The sequence below is a fragment of the Patiria miniata genome, unplaced genomic scaffold (assembly GCF_015706575.1).
Source record: "Patiria miniata isolate m_02_andy unplaced genomic scaffold, ASM1570657v1 HiC_scaffold_6, whole genome shotgun sequence".
NCBI lineage: Eukaryota > Metazoa > Echinodermata > Asteroidea > Valvatida > Asterinidae > Patiria > Patiria miniata.
The window spans coordinates 21,480,270-21,507,988 of NW_024037073.1; the positions used below are offsets into that span (position 1 = coordinate 21,480,270).

Genomic DNA, 27,719 nt, shown 5'->3' on the forward strand with positions numbered 1-27,719 from the left:
ATGATGTGTTTTGTGAAATGAACCACCAGCTTCACCAGCCCACAAGTCATAGCCATAAGGCTCTAAATTTGACCTTCAATGGACCTTGATGCCCTAGCCTCCTTCATCAGCTCACAAGCCATAGCCATAAGGCATTTGATTTGACCTTCCACTGACCTTGATGATGCCCTCCTTAGCCTCCTGCACCAGCCTGCTCTTGAGCTCTTTAGCCATCTCAGGGTATAGGATCTTGTAGAGCGCTGTCTCGATGGCGGCGCTGCGCTCCTTGTTCCATTCCTGAACGGTGTGGCTGAACTCGTCTCGGTAGTACAGCTGCTTGATATCCTCAAAGTAGGATTGGCTCTGGTAGCTGCTGTCACTACAAAGATAAAGTCTCATGAATATTTATGAGCCCATGCTCTGATTTCATTGGTCAAATACTTCGGTAATGATAACAAGCTGTATCCCTCTTCTCTGTGCTCTGAAATAACTAGGGGCCTATGCAAGGCCTGCTTGCCAGGGATCAGGACTGGCTGCATTATAGCAGGAAAACAAAATCCAAAATCCAGTCTGGACCAAGACTTCTATCAATTCAAAGGGCGATAAGGGTACCTGCTTTTGTCCAGGTCGATATCCATGGTGATCTTGAGGAGTTTCTCGTCCTCCGCTTGCAGGAGTTTCAAGTATTTATCGCCGAACAGATCCTTGACGGGTTTGTTCTTCAGGTATTTACATCCGTAAGATGGGTGGGTCTCATCAATTTCCTTCAAAGAAAAATGGCAAAACAAATGCAAAAAGAATCGACAGTAGGGAGTACATTTGTAGTTCTGGTTTTAAAGACTTGTTAATACTTGGTGCAAATGTGAACCTAAATTTGGCAAGATTTTATGATGCAAACTTTAAGTAGACCATATTTGTACTCCAGCCTATTTTGCCGCGATTGTGTTGTGATGTCAAAGTTGGCTTTACATTCACATTGGCATGTTTGATCATGAAAAAAAAACAATGTAAAATATGGTGCAGTCAAAATTTTCAGAATTAAGTTACTTAATACTACAAAACAAAATCACTAACTTTAATTTCATGCGCCCTCTTATGATTATGTTCTTGTGAATGCAACAAATTGTCTTTTTTTCCAGTGGATTTGTTATCTCAAGAAGAGTTTTGTGCACATGCGCAGCTGTATGTAACTTCTGATTTGGCTGATTAAGGCTACTTTTAAATTTAATTTTTCTGAGAAAAAAACAACTGAGAATATTTTGGATGAAGTAATTACAAGATTGAGATGTCCAATTTAGACCCCCCAAAACATTAAGGCATGGGGTAATTTAAGTCCAATACCTTCATTCCCTTCTTGGTTGGGCGGATACTGATCTTGGCTCTCTCGTAATAGGTCTGCCGGACACACTGGCGCACCAGGGGATCATGGGCTAGTTGCAAGGCCACCATGTAGCATGCCGCCTTCATCACAGACTCCTCTGACTGGAACTTGCTGAAAATGACAAGAACGGAGAACGTTTTTTGGGAGTCAGGTCAGTGCAGCCGTACTTCCCTCACCGTCTGTCTTCAAAACCTGCCCGGGGCCATGTGTGGCTTGGATTTTCAGGGTTTTCCCTCCCACCTCTAAAACTGGACATTTCTCCTTCTAGATCACAACAGGCTTCCTGGCTACAATGCCTATGCACTTCTGAGTAATAATAATAATAATACCGAAGTCTTATATAGCGCACGTATCTACCAACAATTAGGTACTCAAGGCGCTGAAAATTATGTCTATTATTAGAGACAGGTAAATGAAGTACATGAGAGATATGAGAACCATTATGTAGCACCTTTATAATGGTTTACAAGTAATCCTTGGTTTCATTACAAGAAAGAATTCAAATTAAACAAAGTTTTGTATCACAGTTTTGGACTTTTGTAGACACATGTTGCACATTAATCATGACTGTGACTGGTCAAAATACCCCATTGTTTTGACTTGGCTCTCCCCAGAACCAAATTGTTTGCTCAGTCATGCGAAAATCACTAAAGCGTGGAAAGTGGACCACAAGTTGAAAACCAGATTTTCACTGCCAAGGAGTGATTAAAATCAATGTTGTTGTGTGTAAAGTTTGTTCCTTGAACTTTACTCTATGATGTGAAAATCATGGCCATATTTGAAAACATAAGAAAGTTATTCCTGTTTGTTGATCTGGTCCCAGTTATCAAACTGCAAGCCATTTCACCGCATGACCAAATGGCACTACATACCTCAAATTGTGCATGGATACTTCTGAAGCACTTTTCTCCAACTTGTTTTTTTTTAGCGTTGGTAACACTATGAATAAACTTCACCATTAGAATGGTCCGAAAACACTCTTCAGTTGGTATATGGGTGGCAATACATACCGTACCAATATGCCAGATTGCTGAAAAGCAGTGAACAAATCGGTGCTAAGAGAATTCTGTGTGCGGTTTCCTGGTCGACTAAAGTGGGGTAGTTTCTAGTCGACAAAAGTCGCCCATGGTTAAAAAAACATGTTGGCAGCAACACAGCACGATCTGCTGTTCCTGCTTTAGCAAATTAAGGATATCTTTCTTGGGATTGACCGGTTCGCCTACCTGCCGATGAAGTCCTTAGCCGTTTCAGCTGGCTCCACTGGGTGCTGCTCTGGGTCGTAGCGCTGGTAGTTATCCCGTAGGTTCTCACCAAACTGCTCCGGGGTCAGACCAAACTTCTTGGCCAGGGCATCTGGAGAGAATAAACGCAATTTATTTTCTGTGAGCAACACTTCGTTCCCAGAATACCAGGAACAAGTGACTTCCTGCATTGCCGAAGTTCCTGATTTGGTCTTGTTGACCAAGTAGTTTTAAAAAGGACAAAATTAGGCTTTCCGTGATCAGTTCTTATGCTGTCTTGGCATCTTAGGAGCCCATTTACAATACATTGGCCAGTCATCACACTGAGGCAAGGGACACCACTCCCTTTCAGCCTTCAAGTTTTGACACAAGACCACTGAGCACCCCAAAAGCATTGCAATGGTGCACTGAACATGCAACAAGTATAAAGCATACATGCACACAAAGGAAGCATAGTAAACGGCAATGCAACCTTCAGGACTGCCATAGCCAAATATTAGGCATCATCACGTTTGGGCTGTACAGGAATCCATGACTTTTCCCAGAGTTGTAATGACTCGAGTCAATGACTCGACTCAAGTCCGACTCGAGTGAAATTTTTTGGTGACTCGACTCGACTCGAGTCCCTAAGGGCAAATGACTTCACTCGACTCGAGTCAGTGCGAGCAAATGACTTGACTCGACTCGAGTCCCTCATCAGAATGACTCGACTCGACTCGAGGAAGGCTAATAAGACTCGAGTCCCAAAAAACAAAAGCAAAACTTTGCGTACAACATTTGCAATGATTTACGCCGGTGCCAGGTTTTGTACACGTCACGTAAGAATGTTCGCGAATAATGTACATACATGCGGTGTTTGATCAGTGTCCCCATTAGTTGAATAACGATCAGCTGGCACCCCCTTTTTATTTTCATTAGGAGTCAAATGTGGTGTCACTCACCACATGTAGTACATTGTAGCCTGAATGTAACATTAAAAAAGCCAAAAATGACTTTCTCTGCGTATTTATTGTATAGTCGACTCGACTACACTCTGTGACTCGACTCGACTCGACCTTATCCACCTAATGACTCGACTCGCATCGAGTCACTTCTTTAAAATGACTTGACTCGACCCGAGTCACAAAAATCAGTGACTCGTTACAACTCTGACTTCCCCCCCCCCCTGGAATATCAACTATCCATGACTCCTTGTAAAATAACAAAATTCCAGGACTTTTCCACGACTTCCATGATAGCTTGAAATTCCAGAATTGCTTACCGAGTCCAGCCTCTTGACAGATGGCATACATAGACTTCCTGGTAGCCTGCTTGATCTGATGACTGGTCCCATCCTCTGTCTGCTCATTGCCATCCTCGTCGACTTCTACCTCAACCTCTTCCTCAGTGTCTACCTCCTCCTCGGTCTCAACCTCCTCCTCCTCAGAATCAGATTCCTCATCCTAGTGTGATACAATCAAAAGTGGCATCCCATAAAAGATATGCTCTTTAAAAATTACCTTTTTTTCTCGTAGTGAATTTGAACTAGGAGAGTTTTATTTTAATGCAAACAAAAAAAACTTTTTTTTCCTATTTCGGACATCTGCACGTATTATTGTGATGAACTTGACTAAAAGAAACAACTGAGGCATCACTTGCCTTTTTGGCATCCTCTTCGGTCCAATCTTTGTCATCATCACTGTCATCATCCTCGTTCTCCTTGGGTTTCTTCATCTTTGGTCTCCGGACCATGACCTTGACCATCTTCTTGGCCGGCCGTCGGACCAGCTTGGTCCTCCCGGTCTTCTTCTTGGACTTCTTGAGGGCGTTGTGCATCTTGGGGATGTCCCGGCCGTAGTACAGCAGGAAGTGCATGTAGACGTCCTTCAGCTTGTCCATGGAGTCTACGTCGTTCAGTCTGGGAAAAGACCAGGAAGTTTTGCATAAAAATGACGAACACTTCACGTCAACAAAATCAAAACAGCCCGATAACTATAAAAAGTAGTGATTCACAATGGGCTTTGTACACTAGTAGCCCCTCAACAGTAAGAAAGGGAGAGTTAGGGGAGACCACTGGGAGAGACATCCGAACACATTGGTGACGACGCCTGATGCTCAGGCGAAGACATCAGGCGAAGACATCATGGCTTTGGGCACAATCAAAATAAAATTAGTTGTGTGCACTTCGCGCTACAGGTTAATGAACCAGTACACGCACGCGATGTGTCCCGTCCACAGGGCTCTGGAAAGTGGTAAAAAAGCGACCTCTCTTGTTGGCGAACAGAGCCCATAGAGTATGTGCCCAAGGGACTGCCTTGAAGAGGCCAATTTTTTACTGGACTTCCTTCATATATTGCAGTTACTCATCAGTCCGTCACTGTTTTCATGTAGTAACACACAAACACAAACGCACTGGAAAAATCTTGTAAATAAAACTGGCAATCGGCAGGAAAGATTTCAGCTGTTTGTGCTCTGTGTATGTGGGATGAGCAATTTGTCATTTGCGTGCAATTGGATTTAGGGCCGCATTTCCAAATCCGCAACTCTGACATACCTGTCCAGGTCCGTCTCTGTCAGTGGTCTGACTGAGTCCGGTAGTAGTTCCTCTGTGCTCATCTGATCAAACTGATAGGCCTGCATCTTCTCAAACAGCTTCTTCAGGTTAGCCTTGCGATTCTTCAGCTGACACCACTATAAAAGAAACAAATTCAAAGTGGTGTCTAGCTCTTTCAGTTTTGAGCGTGTGACAGAGTCCAGGGAAACCCGACTGGTTTCAGAGGTTAAAGATATTGAAAAACCTACTTTTTGCACAAGTTGAACTTATACTTTAAGGAAAGCATTGATAATTACAGTCAAATCTCGTTAGTACAAACTCTGTTAATACAAAATTCTGGTTATAACAAACATAAAGCCTTAGTCCCGAATGTGCATTTATGTGCACAATGAATGGGACTGATGTTCCTCTTAATACAAAATTCTGATATAACAAACAATTTGGCTAGGTCCGAACGAGTTTGCATTAACGAGACTCGACTGTATACAGATTGCACAAGCTAGTACTCTAATTTGAAACTGAGGTTAGTATGACAACAAAGGTTAGTCAAAAACTATTTTTCCCCCTATATATTTGTGTCATTGGCAAGGATTTTTAGAACCGGTCACAACTTTTTTGGTTGTAAATCCAAATGTCAAGCATTTGATTTTTTATAGTTCGGGGAAAAAATCTAAAATTTTTCTTTTCTAAACATACTAGAAATCAGTTTGGTTTGGGTTATAAAATAAAAAACTGATTGCGCTTGCAATCTCACCTTCTCATCCCAATGGTACACTCTGTAAAGATCATTGAAGTTCAGCTCAGGTTCCACGTACTCCTTTCTGTAGAAGGCGATGAATGGCACCTGTGGTAAAATGCAAGAACAGAAGTATTATAGCGAGCTGCACATGGGAAACCAATCCCTTCAAGATTAAACAAATTTGTTTTAATTCTTTCTAGTACAAGAAACCAAAGATTCAATAGTGCTAAAGTAACTTGTGACTCAGAAGCCTGAAGAGTCCTAGAAAAGGAGAAGACAATGACAAAACCTTTAGTTTTAGGGCGGGATGAAAACACAAAAGGATACTCAAGGGAAAAGCCACGGAATCGGGTAGGGACTGAAAACCCAATCCACATGTGGACCAGGGAAGGAATTGAACCCTGATCACAGCGGTGCAAGGTGAGGAATGTACCATTGCACCAACCCGACTCCTCTCACAAAAACGGTTTTCTAGAATTTTGTTGGAACAATGACATTGGAACAATGACAATGACTCCAAATTTACTATTATAAAACTTATTTTCATGAATTCATAATTTCCTGAATTTTGAAGCAAAAATTTCGATATAGTTTTTGTTTTAGGATTACCTCGAAGTGCTGATTGCGCATGAAATGCAGAGCCTCTCTGATTCGGTTCTTGGTGCGAGGCGGCTTCCTCTCATAGCCAGAACCATAGCCACTGTCCTGCTCAGAGTATTCCTACAATGAAAGAAACGAAACACAAGTCCCACATGAGATAAGCTGTGTCTATTCTGACAAGATTAGACTCCATTGTTCTTAAATAAAGCAGGTTTTAAGGTAAAATAATAATGTGTATTTTATAAAGTGCACGTATCCACCAGTATTGGTGCTCAAGGCGCTACATCATTATTACCCTGCTCATTGGGCCAATGAAACAGTCCAAAGACAATCTCAGCTCCCTGGGGAGTATACAGCTTGATGCTGCCATTTCGGCGCAAAGCAGCTAAAATCAACCACAATAACCATCTCTTCCCTCACAGGTACCCAATTTACTCCTGGGTGGGGAGAAGCAATGAGTGACAAAGTGCCTTGCCCAAGGGCACACACACCACAACCCCAGGCTGGACTCGAAACCCACAACCTGCAGAATTACCTGCAGACCACGAATTCAATGCTCCAGACCACGAGGCCACAGCACTCCAAAATAGAACCTCAAAACTGTTCTGTTGACCCCTCAACCACGCTGGATTTCAACAACCGGTAACCACAGTGCTACCAAATTCACTTAAATTCCAAAACACTCACACAGAGCAGGGCATATGAACTCAACCATATTAAAGCTAAAACTATAATTTCATTAGAAATAAAAGTTTCAAAATCTATGTTCGAGGGTCTCCATTCTGAATGTTTTTGCAAGAACGTTTTGAATAAATGACTGCTTTAATAGACAACTTACTAATTGACAATCTACATGTACCTTGTACAAAACAAGAATAAAAACTGCAGCAGGCTAGTAAACTGAAGTTGCATTGTGGACAAGTGGACAATTTAAACTGTGATTTCTCAAGAAAACATAGCAGCAAAAGTAGCAAGTACAATAGGCAAGTACAACGTCATGTGGGTTTTGTGAAATGTACGGTGAACTTAACCAGGTTGATAGTTAAAGGAAACAACCCTACCTGATTGGAGACTGGTGGCGTCAGGAAGGCCTGTCTGTAGATCCAATCAGCTTCCTCATCAAGTTCAGCGTCGTCTGCTTTGGTGACTGGTACCCGGCGAAGCTGGGAATAAAAGGGGCATAGTTCACTTTAAACTGCATGCACTCATGCAAAGTAAGTTTTTGGAGAAGTGTTAAGTGTAAATTGAAGTTGAACCAATTATTTTCAGTGACTATATTTATGATTAAAATTATTGAATAAGAAAGTTTTTTGAATTGGTAAACTCGAAACGTTACTGTTCTTATAATATATATTGCGGTGTAAATATCCATTAAGACCCCTCCAAAAAGTTTTAAAAGAGATGATTGAATTAGATGATTAGCAATTAGATTGAACTGTATATCTCCATCAATATTCCATTAAATTCGACGAATATCTCTTAGGTTTATGTATGGTCTACCTGTAGTCTCTCTGGTATGTCAGTTGCCCGGATTTCATTGTCGATGTCGGTAAAGTGACCCCTCTCCAAGTCACTTGGCTCAAACACCTGTAAAAAAAAAAAGATGAGAAACAAGGAGATTAGTATGTTTGGCATTGGGTAAACACCAGACAGGGAACCAGCAGACTAGTAAGTAGAAGGTTGTGGGTTCGAGTCCAACCCAAGTAGTTTGTGAATGCTTTCTCACAATCACTCAGCACAACACTGAGTATGCAGTGTTTTTAAAATTATGTCATTGAAGGGCAAAGCCCAATATTAAATTTACATCACCCCGGCGTAAATCCTATCTTATGAATAGTTTGGTAGCTGTACCCGCTGCTGTATCAGATTCAAATCAGCCAGTCAAACCCGGCAGTCGAGTGGTAAGCAGGTCGTGGGTTCGAGTCCCACCCGAGTGATTTTTTCTCACAATCACATTCGGGACAACACCGAGTATACAGTGTTTTTTCAAAATACGTCGGAGGGCAAAACCCAATATTGAATTAAATCATCCCCACGCGAATTCCATCTTATAAATACTCTCTCAAGGTATTAAAAAGCTGCAGTAGTTTATATAAACAAAACCCCTGATAGCTGAGTTGTGGAGTTCCTGTCAGTTATAAACAAGAATTTGGTCTTTTTAAAATGGTATTTCTAGCAATGTGCGCTCAGTGCTTTCAGGCAGCCTAAAAAAACCCAAAAGCTTCCACTCACACAGCACGAACCCAGGGCCTGCTGCATGCTAAAGCAGAAGTCATGACCCACTAAATCAATGGACTACTGAACTTCCAGAAGTTGGCTAGGCTAGCCAATTGAATTCTGGCTTGTCAACATTTCTTAGGGATGTGTTTTTTGCAAATATCTGGTAACCTCAACCAAATTGCAAAACCGGACACGAAATGACAGTGGGTGATTCAATGCGGATGATAAAATCAGCCTATAAACTTACATCATAGATGCTCTTCTTGGAGGTTCGTTTCTTGCCAGTTTTCCGGACTCTTCTTGGTCCTTCGTCACCCAGGTCAACATCCTCTTCTTCATCCTCATACTACAAAGAAAAGGTTGGATTACATTTCAAATCTGATGAACCATCTCCGGGTGGAAATCAAGGAAAGCTAGATTTCTTGACCAATGACAAGTGGAAATATCAGATAAAACCAATCATCCTGCAGCCCAATGCTAAAACAGTAATATAGTCCAAGTCAAAGGTCGAGGCAAATGTACAAATTTTGACAAGGGTTGACTTCAGTTGCCAGATTTCTATCATTGGTGCTCGTCAGGATCTTCAAAAAAAAAAAAATTCTAATAAAAACCATTAAAATGTGAGTTTTTAAAACTCAATATCTGATGGTTTGAAATTCCATCATGCCTAAAGCTAATTAGTGTGATGTCAGCAAATACCTCACTTTGGCACTTTTAAACCCTGTCGTAAAAAAATTGTAAGCATATTTTTCTCGATATCTGTTTTTGTAACACATTTATTTCTGAAAGAATATTTGCAGGGGGAGTTTACATAAGACGATTTGTCTTGACACAAGAACACTTGTTTTCCAAATATTATAAATTATAATAAAAAGTTCTTTTTTGGAAGATAGACGTACCTCTGAATCTTCCTCCAACGCTTCCTCGTAATCCTCACCATACTGATTGAACTCTTCAAAGTCAAAGTCCAGACCAAAGATGTCTTGGGCTTCTTGTAAGGCTCTGGCCAAAAAAAGAAAGATATGAATGATAACAAGTCAACTGAAGAAATCTTAATGTTGGGACATACTCAGTTTTCCAATTATTAATCTTTCTGCAGAGCTAACCCTGTCTTGTTTGGGGCGGGGGGGGGGGGGGGGTGTGGGGGTGGAGGTGGAAGTCTACTTACGAGTCGGTGTATCTGTGACTTTTGTGACCTTTCTTCTTCCTTCTGGCAATGGGTTGGCCTTCATCATCCACGATAAAATCATCTGGATCTGGTAGTTTAAATGGAAAAAAATGGCAAATCTTGCAGTATGTGTAATTCTAAAATTCAAAATGATTTGACGTAAATTAAAAACTGACATCGTTAGAAGTCCAATGTGGTACATTGATATATTCATAAGAGACTGAATATTCCAACACACTAATATATACAGGTTGAAATATCAAGCACATCTTCAAAACACTGACATTGATTTCACCCATAAAACACAATACTTGATATTTTCTGCAGTATTCTGACTGCACACACTGGTAGACAATGAAAATATACTGGCTACTGTCATCCCAATGACCTTTGAATATTATGTTGATGAAAACAGTGGCAGTTCCCATTTATTTTCTCTGTGCCAGAACAGCCTTTGCAACTCTTATTCATTCAGTACTGGAAAAGACTACATACAACTGAATAGCTCATTAATTTTATAGTGCATATCACAGCATTCAGTGGTGAAATTTGGGGAAAATAAAAAAATATGTACATTTGCAGGGGCGGGTGACAGGTTAAATTGTCAAGCTTTCACCCAGTCTGTGGCGATGGACGTGTGTACACGTCAGTGGTTCCCATTGGTTTTGTACACCCTGTGTGTTGAACTTGAACTTGCCCGGCGCACATGGGCATGTCATCATAGCAAATTTGACTCCGTGGCTGGGCCTCGGAGTGTTGCCAAATACGAAGTTGTGATGAGAAGTATCATACAAATATTGTACAAATGACTCTAAAGAGTCAATATTTGTGTTTGACTTGATTTTAAAATTTGATCGATATATTTTGTCGTTCTGAAAAAAATTGTTTTTTGGCCAAACATAATCCCGACATCAAGTGGTAAAGGGTCACTGAGAGGTCCCCAGGGCAACGAAGGGTCTGTGGTATACGTTGGTATTGGCCAAAAATCACACCTTAAAGGGACAATACAACATTTGCAAGATACAACATTTGCAAGATACAACATTTGCAAACATCAAAAAACGAAATGATCAAATTATCACGAAATACCTCACTGGATTGTTAGGGAATGACAGTCTAAAGCATCCTGTAAAGTTGTGGCTCCTGGTGTGCTCACATTTTCACGAAAAATGGTATTTTTCCAACCCTGGTCAGTCGACCAACATTGGAAAAAACTGACTTTTTCAAAAATTGCTCCTTAATTTTCATATTTAGTTATCCCGCACTTTCTTTGAAATTGATTACACACCTGTGAAGGGGTACAAGCCTGCTAGACTGATTCGCTGACCTTACAATTCCCCAAAGTCTATAAACTGCACCGTTTCATCTGAAGTGGGGTCAGGGAGCCAGACTACGAGAATGTGATTGGTTTTCTTGGTTTTTCCAGCATCTACCAGCCCAAAACGTGAAACAAGTCAGTTTTACAATATTTGTGACCCGCTCTGCAAAAATGAGTCACATGTCTCCCAAGCCACGTTTGAGCTAAAGGTATTTGAAAGAATGTTGCACAGTGTTTAAGCAATTAGAACCCTCAACATTTTAAATTCTACACAATGTCCATTTTCATCAAACCAAACTGTTGAGGATTCCAATTGCTTAAACACTGTGCAACATTCTTTCAAAGACCTTTAGCTCAAAAGTGGCTTTGGAGACATGTGACTCATTTTTGCAGAGCGGGTCACATTTGCTATAACATACCATTCTTCCAAATCCATTTATTTCTGAAAATTGCAGCAAAAGCAAATGTTGTACATTCCCTTTATAACACCCATTTCTTTTGTTCTATATAAACTTCAATAGATTAAAAAAACACCTTTATGGTAAAACCTCAGGAATTCCTGATTTCAAAAGGTATTCCTTAACAATCCTGAAATCAGGAAAAATCCTGTAATGTATGTGTGGCACTGTGCTCGTTAAGGGAATTTCTTGTCCATAAATTTTTCTTTAGGAAATACCAGAACACAGTAACATATTCTTACCTGACTCTTCTTCATCTGACTCAATCTCAGCATACTGGTCATGTTCAGGAGCTGGTTCACGGATCTCTCCTTCTTCCGGCTGTAAATGTGCGACAAAAGCATAGAAAGATGATAATTTTTAAAAAGTCCTGCCAGATGTTTGTGATCAAATGTAGTGCTCACTGAATGTGTCGTAAAAGGAATGCCACAATGTTCTCATTATTATGGCATTTTTTTCAATGAGAAATTAAATCAAATTTGAAACACTCTGTGTTCCAGGCAACTGAGAAATCTTGGTGACTCACTGGTTCGTCATCTTCTCCTTCGATGTCGTCTTGGAAGATCTCCTTGGCGATGGCGTCTCGTTGGGTGGCCTCCGCCTGCGGCCCAGAGATCCCTTCCTCATCCTCGCTGTCCTCCTCATCCGAGATCTGCCTCAAACGACGGAACTTTTTCTGCAAGAGAAGATGACATTCTGTCAAACTGATCACCACAATATCCTCTATGGAAGGGACATTTTCCACACTCAAACTAATCCGGAATTCAGAACTCTAGACAGAATGACTCAAAAGCCGAATCCAAAATTACTTGGCTTTATGGCTTGCATTTACACGCGGGACTATGGAAGCGTCTGAAGCCACTTGCCACATAGGTGGGTGTGTTAAAGCTAGCCGTAGCAAAGACGTGGCCAAAATTGGGTTGTTTCTAAGTTCAAAGGTCACAGTACTTACCCTGTCCACCTTGAATCCTGTGTTCTCTTCAATCAGCTCATAATCATCATCTTCAAGTCTGTCATCAATTTCTGAGGAGGAACAACAACCCAAAGTTGAATGTCTGATCAAATTCAGGAAACTTCCTTTTCATTGATTCCATTTGAAGAATGAAAAAGTTGAATGAAACACAATGTGAACTTTCTACCAATTTACTGAAAGTGTTACGTTTAGGAGTTTGATTATCACAGCCTATAAGATGCGTTCCCAGCGCTATTTTTGAGTTTCACTTAAAGCTATAGTCCATCATTTGCAGCTATCCGAAAAGTAACTGGCGTAATTATTGTTGAAAAGCATACTTAGTTGAAAGATAGTAAGGGGACTAAACTCCCTGTGAAATTATTCTCTCTGGCAAGCTGTCATTTTGAAGTAATCAACGAAAGAAGGCCTTTCCAACGGTGCGTCTTAAGACGCACCGTAGGAAAATTTAAATTAGTAGTTCGTTTTGTTATTCGGCGAAGCACGCGCAAGCATTGGCACGACGCACACGCACCCCCGGTTGCTATAATTCGTCGGATCAGTGCACGACATCGCGTAGCTGCAATCGGCTCAGCGAGAACGTGTCTCGGACGCTGAATTCAGGCGCAATTCAAAACATGATTCAGCAACTTTTGATTTGAAATTAAGATCCTAGAATGCTGTTTTTCTCGGAATATACAGCTGAAGCTGAGCTGAAACTTCATCAGGTTAGTTGTTTAGTACCTTTCTTTAGATTTTGAGCACTTTTGTTGCTTCAAACGAACAAAATGCACAAATTACAAATGATGGACTATATCTTTAACCAAAAACAGGTGTTTTTTTTCAACTGTTGCTTTCTTAGTATAGTAAAAAAAAGTTATTCACTTCAAAATTCTTGGCTGCCAGACAATAATTCTGCTCTTGCAGAGCGACGCATTTGTGCGCAAAATGCTGTCTGCAACACCGAAAATTGGAATAATTGTTTTTGTTTGTTTAAACAAAACACACCCATTACAAGAAAAAAACATCCATTTTTGAAGAGCATGGGTATCCACCTTCAAACCTGTTTCTACGTTTGTCTGTATGGACATAAAGTTACATCAATACACAATGTGTAAGTAGGAAACACAGTAATCATAAACACAATTTGATGTGTGAATTTCTGACCTCTGCGTTTGCGTTTCTTCTTCTTGCCGATCTCTCCCTCCGAGTCTGACCCACGCTGGTCCTCCTCTTCATCCTCGTCATTGATCAGGTCGTCCAGATTCTCATTCTCACCTTTTGTTTTCACGGAAACGGGACAAATTTGGTACAATTATCATTTGCTAAAAGGCAGTATTAATTTTTCTCCGGCAGTTTCTTGTAACACTTAAAGATAGACTTTGTGCACTAGTAACCCCTCAACAGTTGGAAGGGACCACTCAGAGGGACATTCACACGTACTGCTGATGAAACCCGACGCTCACGCAAAGAAGCCACAGGTTTGTGCATATTTTGAACAATTTTGGCCAAAACAAAAATAGTTCTGCTTCCGGTTACCCTACCTACCCTATTTTGACAGCCTCTACCCTAATTTTGGGGGGGGGGTAAAATGAGGAAAAAACCTTAAAACCATCAATTACTGCCAATTACCCTTGGCTACACGCAGACACCTCCATAGGATCATAAACAAAAAATATAATTACCCCCCTCCCCCTCCCCCTAAAAAAAAAAAACTATTTCCCTACCCACCTACCCTATTTTCAAATGCCATGTAATCGGAAGCAGATCTATTTTTTGTTTTGCCTTAGAATTGTGCGTATGTATTTGTTCTACATAATCCCCGAGGACAGACACACAAAGGAAGAACAACAGATCCTTTCAGTCCTCGGGAGTCGGGTCTTTTCTTCAAAACAATCCTCTGTGGTAGGTTTGTGAGCTTAGTCTATGGGAGTGTGTTACATTACAGGGACTAAGGAAAACACGAAGCATTGTCCTTGGGAGTATAGTAAAACAAGAGTGTGTATTGTGGCATATGCGTGCACAAGCATACACACGTGCAGTGTTCCTCTCCAAGTGGTGTTTCAAAAGTCGTCAAAAAGAGCACTCTACTGTTCATGAACAGAGTCCATGCTTATATCAAGAGGATTTCACAACTTTGAATTAGGCTTAATCCTGAAAAGAACAGCGTAATTTGACACCACTAAATTGGTTGCGATCCACTGCCCCACTAGAACTGAAAAACAGAAGGTTAATTTCACGGAAGTAGTGCGAATACTGGTTCCTCAGTACCCAACACCTTGAAACCAGTGATTTTCACTATTTCCCCTTCAATTATTTAACTAGCCCTTTTAAGGGGTCGTACTATTAAGCGTCAACAAGCGTCGACAAAACATCAAAAGTTGTTAAAGGACTTTTTGGCTTAAATGTTATGTTCATAATATTCAATGGGCTTCTAAGATCATTTTCATAATGCTTAAAAGTGCATTTTGAGCTTGTTCACACTTTGATGATGCTGATTGTGTCTGTTGATGCTTGTTGACACTTTTGTTGACGCTAAATAGCACGACCACTTTTAAGATATAGAGGACACAATGGGAAGACGTATTTTAAGTGGGTAACTTTTTGGTATTTACCAAGTACTGCCTTCCTATTCTGTCCACCATAATATGTCTCAAAAAGGCTCAAGTTGGATTTGCATGATAATGTCACCCCCAATCATATACCATCTCCCAACTATAGTTGGGACTATCCCAACTATATTTCGGTTCATTGATATAGTTTGGGCGAAACATTATTTTGCTCCTTCGTTCCATCTTTGATGTGCTCACCTTCGCCTTCCTCTTCATCCTCCTCATCACTGCTCAGCTTGATGTCTTCATCGTCGGACACCTCTGCTTCGCTGTCAAAGAAGTCTGCCATGGCTGGTACTCGTATAGGGATGTCAAGTAATTCTCAGCTTTGCCCTTGAAAAGTAAGATTTAAATTAAAGCACAGAATTCAGTAGGGCCTACAATCCCTTACACACATAATTATGTACTTAAATTAAAAAAATGTTGTGGTCATGTAGCTGGAGTTACCCAGCCCTGAGTTTTATCATTGGGTTGTCTATAAGGGCTGGAGCGAATTTTTCTCGTAACTTGTAGTATTTGCAAAAAATTTTGGAAAATGTTCAATTTTGTCCCCGTTACACACTAATTGCAACTGCAACTCACCCCAAACTTGCCTGGAATAACCATTACACATGTCCTTGAAGTAAAAAACGATCCACGATGAAGATTCAGCCTACAATTGCAGTGAAAACAGGAGGAATAACCGCTAACTTGACAACCTTGCTGGATTGGCCAGGACCGCAATTGGTTTGTGCACAAAAAAAATTGTGTACAATGAATGGCGGTCGATTAACAGGCTAGGCACAGAGAGCGATCGCTGTCAACTACTCGTTTTTGCCGGCTGCGCTGGCTGTTGGCACATGACGTCACGCGGAAGCGTAACACCCGATGACTGTTTTATGCACTATTGGTTGCGGTTCCAGTACCAAAGCTGTGATGCGAGTGGTAAACCTTATATTAGTGCATGAAACAGTCATCGGGTGTTACGCTTCCGCGTGACGTCATGTGCCAACAGCCAGCGCAGCCGGCAAAAACGAGTAGTTGACAGCGATCGCTCTCTGTGCCTAGCCTGTTAATCGACCGCCATTCATTGTACACAATTTTTTTTGTGCACAAACCAATTGCGGTCCTGGCCAATCCAGCAAGGTTGTCAAGTTAGCGGTTATTCCTCCTGTTTTCACTGCAATTGTAGGCTGAATCTTCATCGTGGATCGTTTTTTACTTCAAGGACATGTGTAATGGTTATTCCAGGCAAGTTTGGGGTGAGTTGCAGTTGCAATTAGTGTGTAACGGGGACAAAATTGAACATTTTCCAAAATTTTTTGCAAATACTACAAGTTACGAGAAAAATTCGCTCCAGCCCTTATAGACAACCCAAAGCAATGATAAAACTCAGGGCTGGGTAACTCCAGCTAGTGGTCATGGTGGTTGAATGGATGAGATCAACCAACGCTACATTTGTAATTGTATCTCACTATCTGGACAATGACACTATGGTAACGTAACCACAGACAATGACAGAAGAATGTTCTAAAATACATTGAAGATAAATAACTAAACTAGGCCTCTAAGTAAGTTCAATCGAGTCACAATTCTTTGTCAATTTGGAACTTTTTAAAGGTGGAAACTGAAATTCTGAACAGTCATGACAGTGCTGAATGAAAGCTTAAATTTGAACAAATTTAAGATTATCTTTAATGGAAGCACAACCTAGAATTTGTGGATGTACATTATGTAATCAATTTGGGGTATTTCTTTTGTTATCCATGCCAAACTACGAAATTTGAATTGTTCCTGCCAAATGCAAATCCTCGCATCCAACACATTGTCAATGCATGGCCAATGCAATACGACCTCACTCATTCATGGCAAAACAACCACCCTGATTGCAATTCAAGTTTTTCGGTTTGTTTTAAGATGGATTACGACTCAGACTCGTACCCAGTGGAACTTGATAATCCCCTCTCACATCAGCTGATGCACGTGAGCAAGAATTCAGTTCCAAAACGGGAATTTCCGAGCTGATTTAGACGTGACGGAAGCCCTTTATTCTTGAAAAATGGCGTCACTTGCTATTCGATGGTACTCTGCGTTCGCGTTGACGTATGTACGTGGACACGGGGAAAAGAAATTCACACCGGGTACCAGGCAAAAATGTGATGACAAGTAGTCAATAGAGGGCGCAATAACTTCTTGTCGTCTGCACTGCACATGCTACATGTCTGCGATCCGCTGCAAGAAAGCTGCTGTTTTTCATTGTGGTTTCAGTTTTTCGAAATGGCTTTAAGTCTAGAGGTTCGTTTATATTAACACTATAATAAAACAATTCATTTTATATGCATATTTCTTTCACTTCTTAATATTTCTTATTTTCAGTTAACACTGATTTAGGACATGCAGTATTTTTGCCTTGACCAGTTACAGTATTACAAAGTTTGCTTTTTTTTGGTCACTACAGTGAACTTATAAAAGTTATAGTATTATTATTAGCATGAATTTGGGGTTTTGAAGGGAGCTCAGTACTCATACTAGTTGCTGTATGTATACAAACTCTGTGGATTGACTTGAAATGTTTAATTTATACTAGGCCCTACCTATTTTATTTTTAATTAGGCACAATTATTACTTTAATAAAACAAATTTACCGAGGATTATTTCCATTTATACAAAATTTGTAGGAAGAGATCCGTCGGCAGCGCCAGCAGATGCACATGACAGTATATGCCCAGTGCATTTCCCCTAACGGCAAGTACCTTGTGGCTGGCAACAACTACGGAACCATCGCAGTCTTCAGGTATGCAGCATTGTCACTCATCACAAATCGAGCCTTTGCATTATTGATTAAATCATTAATCAAGTCCTGGGTCGTGCACTTTTGAGCTTTTGATTTTGAATTGACCCAATGATTTAAAAAAGTGTGTATTGATTATGCTAAATAAAAAAACAAAACATGTTTAGCGTCCTTGCCCGCTTCCTTTTTGGAGGCCCTCTCCTTTTTTTTAATCTTTTTTTTTTAGAAATCCCCAAAATGATAAATTTTTAACAGTGACATCATTTTGGCCTCTTTGTCTGTTGCATCTTGCCATAAAGCTGGTATGCCATTTCCTGAGTCCAAGTGGCGACCATTTAAAAAAACCACTGGCAGCCATCTTGAAAAATAGCCGGGTCGGGCGGCCAAAAACAAAAGGGCCTCCTCCTTCCTTTTTTTCAAAAAGGCCTTATTTGGCCTAAATCCCGACCAGTCAGACTGTAACTATTTATCAGACTTGTAATTCACCTGTGTTTGACTCAATACAACTCTGAAATAAGAACTTAAAGTTATGTGTTGAGCTCCTTCATTCAAAGTTTTCTTGAATTTTTTGTGTGCAGTATCACAGCCTCATTGAGTGCAGAGGCGAACAAGGAAACCTGGAAACCGCTTGTCTCCTTCAAAGGTGGGTCCAGAGGGAAATATATGTATATTGACTGGCAGTGAGGGCACTAATGCTCCTCTGTGGCCCTCATTGGACTGTAAGTGACCACAATAGGCCTCGTGTCCTGATGCAAAATGGAAAAATCCACAACAATGGAAAATGCAGGAATTGACGCCATCCGTGCTTGTTTTTGCAGAAGGTGCTTTGCAAGAAATAATGAAACAATTCTACAAGAGTGCTATTAATTACTGTATGCAATAGTCAGTCAAAGAATTGTTCTGTCTTCTTTTTTTTTTCACAGCATATGATGGAGCCATTTATGCATTGGTATCAACTGAAAAATTCTTGATAAGGTATGTGAACATGCCAGCTGTCAAAGTAAATTGTGTGTCATACACTGAGCCACAACAGTCGCTGTGGTCCAATGGTTACGGTGTTCGACTCGTGTGCCGTGGTACACGGGTTCGAATCCTGACCGTGAAAACGTGGTGCTTGTGCTCTTGAGCAAGGCACTTTACCATTATTGCTTCGTCCTTCGGATGGGACGTAAAGCCGTAGGTCCCGTGTGTTGTGTAATGCACTTTAAAGAACCCAGTAACACTTGTCGCTATTAAAGAGAAGGGGTTCGCCCCGGTGTTTCTGGCAGTGGCCGCAGCACCTTGTAAACCCTGGTGCTACATAATGGGTCTCATATCTCTCATGTACTTCATTCATCTAACAATAGACATACTTCCCAGTGCCTTGAGTACCTCAGTACTCCATTGCGCTAATGCCTGAATAGGTTTCTGCAACGTAGCCATACGGATACAGATATAGAGACAGAACAAATTTGCTCTGTTTATCACTTTACTGCTCAAAACTTTTTGGGCAGTGCAGAGAGATGTGCAGGTCTGGTGATGACTCAGTGGGAGTTCAAAAAAATTTATCTACAAAATCTGTTCACAGTGCCTTTAAATCTGAATCTAAAATTGGGATGTATTTTAAAAAAGTGTTTGTTTGTGTCATTTTTTTTGGCACTTAATTAGGGTACAAAACAGACGTTGTGAACTTGTGACCTAGAAGTTTAGCTGATTATAGGGATGTAAGAGTTTGAATGGGATTTTGTAACCCTTATGTTCAGATCTTTGACTGCTGGGCTGTCGCTGCCAACAGATCTTACAGGACTTGAAGATAACACCCTTGCCAGATACGTGTTCTCCTAGTGAGTGTTGGCATGGGGTTGAGCAGCCCAATTGTTAACCTGCATACCAGAGTTGTAATCGAGTACTGTTTACTACTAAATATTGAGCTGTTTGTTGTGAACAAAACGAGAGAAACATTGCCACCAGTACACAGCAAATGAAGTGACCACAATAGGTCTGATGTCCTGATGCAAAATGGAAAACTCCACAGCAATGAAAAATGCAGGAATTCATCCCATCCATTCTTGTTTTTGCAGAAAGTGCTTTGCAAGCAATAATGAAATGATTCTACAAGAGTGCTCAGTTCTCATCAGACAGTCTACCAGAGTTGTAGTCGAGTACTTTGTTTACTACCAAATATTGAGCTGTTTGTTGCGAACAAAACGAGAAACATTGCCAGTACACAGCAGTCATTGTTAGAGAAAAGCCCTTTTAAAATTTTAAAAAAAAATACTTTTTATTTAAACTTTTCGGACAGAAGTACTCTAAAGTACTGGAAAGTACTTTCCAGATGCTTTTGTCTTAAAATGGTAGCTCATATGAGATTCCGATTGTCTAAAGTCTTAAATTTCTTCTGGTTAGTATTTACTGTCCAATTTCAGTATTATGCAGATATGTACTCGTACTAGTACTCGACTTCAACTCTGCTGTATGCCATTGGGCACATGTTTCAAGGTTGGCTACCAGGCGTGCTGACGCTGTCTTGTATGATGGCCACAGGCACTCTGCTCTCACAAACATCCCTTGAATTCCTCCAGGTCTGCTTTATCACATGAAATATATTAGCAGTAAATGCTATTCATATGTTGTTTACTTTCAGTGCGGGTTGTGGCGACATCAAAGGCTGGGCTTGGACAGACGTTTTTCAGAAGGTGAGGCAAAAACATCACATCTGTTTAACAGCTGAGCAACCATCATAATATGACTAAAAAGTGTCTTTGCTTTTAATACACGTGAAGCCTCAATGTTGTTTGTACGTAGCAGTCCCATGTAAAGAGGAAAATGCAGGGCACTGCTCGAGTAGCTTCTCTTTGTTTTACTCGGATATTGGTTCAGTTTTGTGTATATTTTTGTTCTTCAGAATCCTAAGGTTTCCTGGTCCTTGTCACTGCCAGCTTCCAGTAACTTTGGCGCATTTGAGACCAATGCGCTAGCCTACAGTACTAAGGTAATTTCATTTAAAAATCAATCAAGTACATGTATACAAAGCACAATTTTAAAAAGATGGCATGTCAGAAGGGCATTTGAAGGGGAGTTATGGTTAGAAGGTGATTTTACAATGGTAGTGGGGATTCTACTATTTACTCACTTGGCATTATTAATTGAAGATTGAGGTTCCTCACAGAAAAAAAAAATTGCTATCACCCAAAATATAAAACATAAATGACTTTTAGGCTTGCAATCAACATTGATTGTAAATTATTTTTTTCCAGGAATGGTGTCGAATCATTTGACAATTCTGTGATAAGTCAAGACGCTCAGAACTAAATTTGTTAAAATGTCCTTGTTTTAAGGGTGGGCTCTCTCTTTTGCTATCTCTCCGAAATACAGGACAATGTTTTATACTCTGGTGGTGGTGATTGCAAGGTCTACGCCTGGGATCTGGAAAGTGGCACCAAAAAGGTAACTGTACTCTACTTATTATTTGTAATTCATTTGTTTATACAGTCAACTCTCCTTAATACAAACACTGTTAATACAAATTCTGGTTATAACAAACATAAAGCCTTGATCCCGACTGTGCATTTATGTGCACAATGATATGGGCTGGCACTCCTCTTAATACAAGCTTCTGATATAACAAACATTTTGGCTAGGTCCGGCTGAGTTTGTATTAATAAAGTCAACTGTAGTTTTATTGCCTCAGAATTGCAAAAACAGAGGTTAAGAGGGCAAAATATAATTACTCTTGAGAACTTTATAATAATTAATTATGTAAAACGAACACCTCTTAGAATGAATTTGTGTAATTGCTTTGGATGGCATAGGATTCCATGCTATTTTACAGCTTCAATACGTCTGAAATCGTTGTGATAAAATGATTTGTTTTTGCAGGAGACTTTGAGTGGCCACACTGACTATGTCCACTGTGTCTCACTGTACAACCAATCACAGCAATTGGCTTCATCAGCGGAAGATGGGTCCGTAAGGATATGGGGTGAGTCAAAAGTCTCATGTTTTGAGATTTGCAAGAAGTTCAGACAAAGAATTTAATGATTATTCATTACTTTAACAATTGTCTTGCATTTATCATTTCTCACATTTTGTAGACGCAAGAACTTCAGGGGAAGCAGTACACATCATTGAACCACACAAACATGAGGTAATTAAGGTGTTTTTCATGCTTAGGGGGAAATGAGAAGAAAAAAATGGGAAAATTTGATTTTTAGGTGACTGAAAGAAAATTAGGGAAGCAAAAGTTATGTTTTAATCAGGTGAAATTACAGGTCAATATACTAGTTATGTCGCAACAGTGACAAAGGAATATTGTTGTCACAGCTCATTTGAATAGCATTATGGCTTGACTTGAGACTTGGTGACTTGTGATAGACTTGCGATGACTTGTGATGACTTGTGATGACTTGTGTTTGACTTGTGATGACTTGTGATGACTTGTGATGACTTGTGATGACTTGTGACTGACTTGTGATTGACTTGTGACTGACTTGAGATTGACTTGTGACTGACTTGTGACTGACTTGTGACTGAATTGTGATTGACTTGTGACTCACTTGTGACTTACTTGTGACTGACTTGATTTCAACTCTAATCTCAAGCTCTATAAAACTACCTTGGTAGGTTATCATAAGGTTTCTGATCTGATGAGTTTGTTTCCATTTGTTTCAGGAGTGTGCGAGACCTCAGCACGGCAAGTGGGTTGGGTGTGTATCGGTGGATGCTGGTGAGGAATGGCTGGTAAGGATGTACATGAAACTCAGGATTATTGTATTGGAACTTTGGAAGTAACTTTATGCAAAAGTTCTCACCCTTCAACTTTGTAGTTACAAAAGGGCAGAGAATTATTTCTTAACTAAAAACCTATCTGAAATTTTCGGTCCTTTTGTCGATGGAACACACCTTATGCGTTGCAGGTTAGGCAACAAGTATAAAAATAAAAATAAAGTTTGTCATGAGCCAATGTGGCCCATCAGGCCCGCGTTTATCTCCGGTTTCAATAGCATGAAACAACTGAGAATATTTCTACTCCCCCTGGATGGGATGCTAGTCCATCGCAGGTTACTCCCCAGCTAATGCCGGTACCCATTTATACTCCTGGGTGGAGAGAGGCAAGTGGGGGTGAAGTGGCTTGCCCAAGTACACAACAAATGACCAGCAGCTGGGTTCGAACCCCTGACCCTCTGATCGGGAGTCACGAACAGTAACCACTAGGCCACACTCCCCACAACAGGCATACTCGTGCCAAAAATTCCACGTGAAACATTAGTGGGTAATGTTGGGCTCACACTGCAAATGAGATGTAACATTGTTTGATGCTATGATTTAGTGGTGAGAGATCCTAGTCTTGTGGCTGAGTAGTTTAGAAAAGAGGGTTCGAATCCAGTTCGAATCAGACCCAATTGTTATGGGACCACAACGGCTTCGGTCCACAAGCGAGTATTACACATGTCATCGTTTTTCTGAAAAATAATTTCAAAACCAATTGCAACCATTCCGCAGGTCTGCGGCGGAGGCCCCTCGTTGTCCCTCTGGCATCTGAGGTCATTGACCCCCACTGTGACCTTTGACGCCCCAAACTGCTGCCCTCAAGTGGTGACCTTTCATGAAGATTCGGTAAGAAAACACCCCATCCAATGTGCAGTCACTGCACCTTTTATTGTGGTTGTCCAAATTTTCACGTATCTTGGTTTGTGTGTAGACTTTGACCCGTCTAAGCTTTTAAAAGTTACCCTTACATCTGTCTACTCTTGAAGCTTCTGGGTCTTAGAATTACATTGTTCCTGGCTAATTTTTGAAAAGTATTCTTCAAAATTTATTGCGAGCAGTATTTTCTAAAGCAGCTTCTTGATGCGGTTTCAGTATTCCTATAAGAGCGGGGAAAGAAACAGAAATCTCACAATCCAAACTTTACGCAAATTTCACAGAAATCTTCACTTCTCAGAATTTTTTTTTTTAATCACACGAGATAACATCAGCATCAAGGCTCAATTCCAACTTAGGACTTTTCTCTACTTGGTCTCTCGCGTCTCTCCCTGCAGATTATATCGGGAGGCAGCACGCCATTCGTATACCACTGGAATATCAACGGCGATCCCAAGACCAAGGTTCCCTGCACGGCGACGCGTGTGTTCAGTCTGGCCGTCAACACAGAGAGCGAGAGCAACAAGGTAGGACACTCAAATCCTGTGCACACGAAGACCCCCTGAAAAAACAAAAAACATGTAAAGTAAAAGAATATTTCTCTGGCGTCATCTGTTACAATACATACGTGTGAACAGTATTAAAATCACTCAAGCATCCCTTTTGAATTTAATCCTAGGTGTGTCTATTTTTCAACAGTTCATGTGATCAGATTGTTCATGCCATGGAAAGTAATCATATAATTGGTTATGTATGGGAATATTTATCTACATGCCACAAATGTATACGAAAACGGTCATTCAACTCTAGTAAAGTTTTGACACTTTCACACAAAACTAACACCCTAAAAACTATAAGAATCAATCAGTTTGACAATAATCATATCAACCAACCTCTTCTACATCCCTTACATTATCTACTTAATACTTAATTAGAATTCAACTTACCCCTAAAATGAGGGAAAAGTGGGCGACTTTTAGCCAAGAGTTGGATTGGTCTGAGCTTCTTTCACGGCCCGCTCGCAAGAGGACAAACCATGTGAGCGGTAGCGCTCTTACCATAATGCAATGACTACAACCCCTCGTCGCGCATAAAATGTACTCAGAAGGAGTGTTAACTTTGATTACTGACAATGATGATGACATACTGTTACCAAATAATCATCCTCAAGATAGAAATATCAAAGACATAAATGTCGATGAAATCACTCAAGCATCCCTTTTGAATTTAATCCTAGGTATGTATATTGTTCAACAGTTCATGTGAACAGATTGTTCATGCCATGGAAAGTAAACATATAATTGGTTATGTATGGGAATATTTATCTACATGCCACAAAAAAAAATATAAATTTCATGGAATTCATTGTAATTTAATTCAGATTTGAGACATGTCTTGCCCGTGCTATGCATTGCACTTGAAACCATTGCACTCAGAGTCACAGTGTGCCAACCAATAAACGTATTCTAGACCCAAAACCAAACCTGAAATGAAACCGAAGTCTAACTTCTTGTTAACTGATTACGGAGGATATTTGGTAGAAACGTCAAGCAGATGCTGTCCATTGACCTATCACTGATTGCGAGTAAGCCACGCCCCTTAGACAACCCTATGGAGTTTTTGTGCACTCATTTTTGTTTGTCTCAGATTTTGCGCATTCCGCTGCCATATCATGTAATTGGACATTTCACATGCTGCGTTAACGCAATTCTACCCGATAGGTTAATTGGGTACCACACAGCACATTTTAAGTCTTTAGACATTTACAATAGAATGGTGCCTTGTGTTCCTTCTTCAATTTTGTAATTTTTTAGAAAGTGTTCAAATATCAGTGACTCGAATTGACTCGAGCACACATTTGACTTGCTGCGACTCGATTCGAACACACACTGTGACTCAACTCGACCTTCTTGACCTAATGACTCAACTCAACTCACAAAATTCAGTGACTCATTACAGCTCTGACTGGAATGCATTGAGCAGTATAATTCCAAATGGAAATCACATGTCAAATTAGGTTTTGCCCTTCACCGACATTTAAACACTGTATACTCAGTGTGTTACCTCCCGAGTGATTTTTTCCAACTTTCACTCGGGAGGTAACACACTGAGTATACAGTGTTTAAACGTCGGTGAAGGGCAAAATCTAATTTGATATATATCACCCCGATGCAAAATTCCATCTTAAAATAGTTTATGCGGTACCCGCTGCTAGTACATCAGATTCGAACCAGCCAACCGATCCTGTTAGCTCGGTGGTCGAATGGTAAGATATCTGCACTAGAAAGCAGGAGGTTGTGGGTTCGAGTCCCACCCGAGTGATTTTTTCCAACTTTCACTCTGGAGGTAACACACTGAGTATACAGTGTTTAAACGTTGGTGAAGGGCAAAACCTAATTTGATATCACCTCGATGCAAAATTCCATCTTAAAATGGAAATCACATGTATTTCCATTTATCTTAAGACTTACCATTTATAGTCAGTTTGAGTGCAGTTTAAAAGAACTCTCGTCTGCAGATGAAATTTACAAATAACTCAGTCGCGCGTAAATTAAAATGTGTTTTTCAAGCAATGTTCCAATTGTAGCATGCATTTCCAAAAATAAACAGACTGAAAAATCACCGTAAGTGACATACACAAAATAATGTCAAAAAGTGACAAATGTGTTTCAAAATGGATACACACGTATTTATTAGTACTATATTTATTGCATAAAAACTGGTTAGAATATACACAGGACATTAGGCCCCAAAAAAGTCTCCGGTTTCTGGTATGCGTGCTTGCACCGTAGCCATGCGCGTCGGCAAAATGAAAGTTTTTTCAATGTAACATGATGTCTCAAACCGCCAAACTCACTGGTTTGACTGGAATCCTACTGCTGCACAATTTTAACGTGTTTTTAGATGGGGTTACGATCGAGTATAAGCTTAATGTGGCCTCTCTGGGCTCCCATATATTTTGCACAAAATTTAGTCGGGCACCATTTGCAGTCATCAGCCGACATTTGAAGGAAAAAAGGAAAAGAAAAAAAAAAAAAAAATCCGCGTCGCTGCACCACTTTTGTGGCAAGCTCCATACCAGAAACCGGAGACTTTTTTTTTTGGCCTTACAATACTGATGGTAATACTGTTAGAAGGTTGCATCTGCCCCCGTGGTGAAAATGCAAACACCACCTAAAAATAATTAATAAAAAAAGAAGAATTTAACTGAACACAATCAAAAAATATAAGAGTATAATGTTAAACTAATTTTCGTATTTCCTTGCAGGTATTATGCGTGTCAGGAAATAGCAGCCTCATCGATGTCTATACTAACTTTGGGTACAGGGCCTTTTCGCTGGATTTCTGCTGACAAAACGGCTCACGGATACTGTTTGCTGCAAAAAAATCCCAACAGATTTATGCGTTTCCACTGACCAAGGCTGTTGATGGGCTCAGGTTTTTCCCTTCATTTATTTTTGTACACTTCAAAAGTAACTCCATAAACCCAAAAAATTGTTAGCCAATAAATGAATCATCAAAATTTTCTAGTGGGGTTTAGTAGTTTCAACTTGGTTAAAATAACAAAGTTAGCTTAACTATTACCTTAAACTGGTTAACTGTTCTGGATAAACCAGAAAGAGTCCTGGTAAGTTATTGCAACTAATTCAAGTTAAGAAGCCGGTTTATTGTGAACAGCTGGTGATATTTCACCTCCAGGGCATTGATTTCACAATACATGTAAATGTTCTATTCAAATTTAATTGTCTGCTGTCTGTTTTCTCACAATCACTGTTCGCATTATTTTCTTCACATTATAAAAGTGTGGAGTCATGAATAGGATTTTTCCAGAAGACAAAATGTTATGTACAATCGTATAAGGAAAAACTTTTACTTTAAAAAAAAATTGAGCATTAAACCAGTTAAAATACTTTCGAAATAAAATAATGTGTCAACAAAATGCTTTATTAACTTTAACCCTAACTCCCTAGGCCTTTTTGCTAGGATGTAGCCTCAATCCTGCAAAATCCTCCAATTGGCCTCATGGAAAAATAGCATATAGCCTCAATCCTGCAAATTCCTCCGCTATTTCTTGAATATGGTCCATGGAGGGGTGACCACTGCCTGAATCCTGCAAAATCCTCCGGCT

The 27,719-nt window shown here is 40.2% G+C and overlaps 2 protein-coding genes across 3 annotated transcripts in view; one reads left to right on the top strand and one right to left on the bottom strand.

Moving 5' to 3' along the window:
- LOC119743404 (transcription elongation factor SPT6-like) overlaps nt 1–17,287 on the bottom strand; it is a 38,952-nt gene extending 21,665 nt beyond the window's left edge. For both annotated transcript variants that reach the window (XM_038219799.1, XM_038219800.1), the window contains exons 1-20: nt 17,119–17,287; nt 15,397–15,531; nt 13,754–13,864; nt 12,590–12,660; nt 12,164–12,313; nt 11,880–11,958; nt 9,862–9,949; nt 9,593–9,695; nt 8,941–9,039; nt 7,974–8,060; nt 7,535–7,636; nt 6,483–6,593; nt 5,889–5,978; nt 5,135–5,271; nt 4,240–4,498; nt 3,863–4,043; nt 2,584–2,713; nt 1,321–1,471; nt 592–743; nt 157–358 (exon numbers count right to left, since the gene is read on the bottom strand). In XM_038219799.1, coding sequence (XP_038075727.1) covers nt 157–358; nt 592–743; nt 1,321–1,471; nt 2,584–2,713; nt 3,863–4,043; nt 4,240–4,498; nt 5,135–5,271; nt 5,889–5,978; nt 6,483–6,593; nt 7,535–7,636; nt 7,974–8,060; nt 8,941–9,039; nt 9,593–9,695; nt 9,862–9,949; nt 11,880–11,958; nt 12,164–12,313; nt 12,590–12,660; nt 13,754–13,864; nt 15,397–15,487 — 2,394 coding nt within the window. In that variant the 5' untranslated portion in view covers nt 15,488–15,531; nt 17,119–17,287. The remainder of the gene's footprint in view (nt 1–156; nt 359–591; nt 744–1,320; nt 1,472–2,583; nt 2,714–3,862; nt 4,044–4,239; nt 4,499–5,134; nt 5,272–5,888; nt 5,979–6,482; nt 6,594–7,534; nt 7,637–7,973; nt 8,061–8,940; nt 9,040–9,592; nt 9,696–9,861; nt 9,950–11,879; nt 11,959–12,163; nt 12,314–12,589; nt 12,661–13,753; nt 13,865–15,396; nt 15,532–17,118) is intronic.
- Nucleotides 17,288–17,321: 34 nt separating this feature from the next.
- LOC119743405 (THO complex subunit 6 homolog) lies at nt 17,322–27,514 on the top strand. Its single transcript, XM_038219801.1, has 13 exons — nt 17,322–17,472; nt 17,856–17,971; nt 18,547–18,611; nt 18,892–18,943; nt 20,592–20,643; nt 20,853–20,939; nt 21,323–21,394; nt 21,827–21,929; nt 22,042–22,094; nt 22,619–22,687; nt 23,450–23,563; nt 23,989–24,117; nt 26,859–27,514. The coding sequence occupies exons 1-13, from the start codon at nt 17,389–17,391 to the stop codon at nt 26,940–26,942; spliced, it is 1,080 nt and encodes a 359-aa protein (XP_038075729.1). The 5' UTR covers nt 17,322–17,388; the 3' UTR covers nt 26,943–27,514.
- The last annotated feature ends 205 nt before the right edge of the window (nt 27,515–27,719 follow it).

Bases quoted from the DNA above. Each gene is read 5' to 3' on its own strand.
- LOC119743405 (XM_038219801.1), top strand. From the start codon at position 17,389: ATGCTACATGTCTGCGATCCGCTGCAAGAAAGCTGCTGTTTTTCATTG. The intron at 17,473-17,855 runs GTTCGTTTATAT...CAAAATTTGTAG, and splicing joins AAATGGCTTTAAGTCTAGAG to GAAGAGATCCGTCGGCAGCG. The intron at 21,930-22,041 runs GTGAGTCAAAAG...CACATTTTGTAG, and splicing joins TGGGTCCGTAAGGATATGGG to ACGCAAGAACTTCAGGGGAA.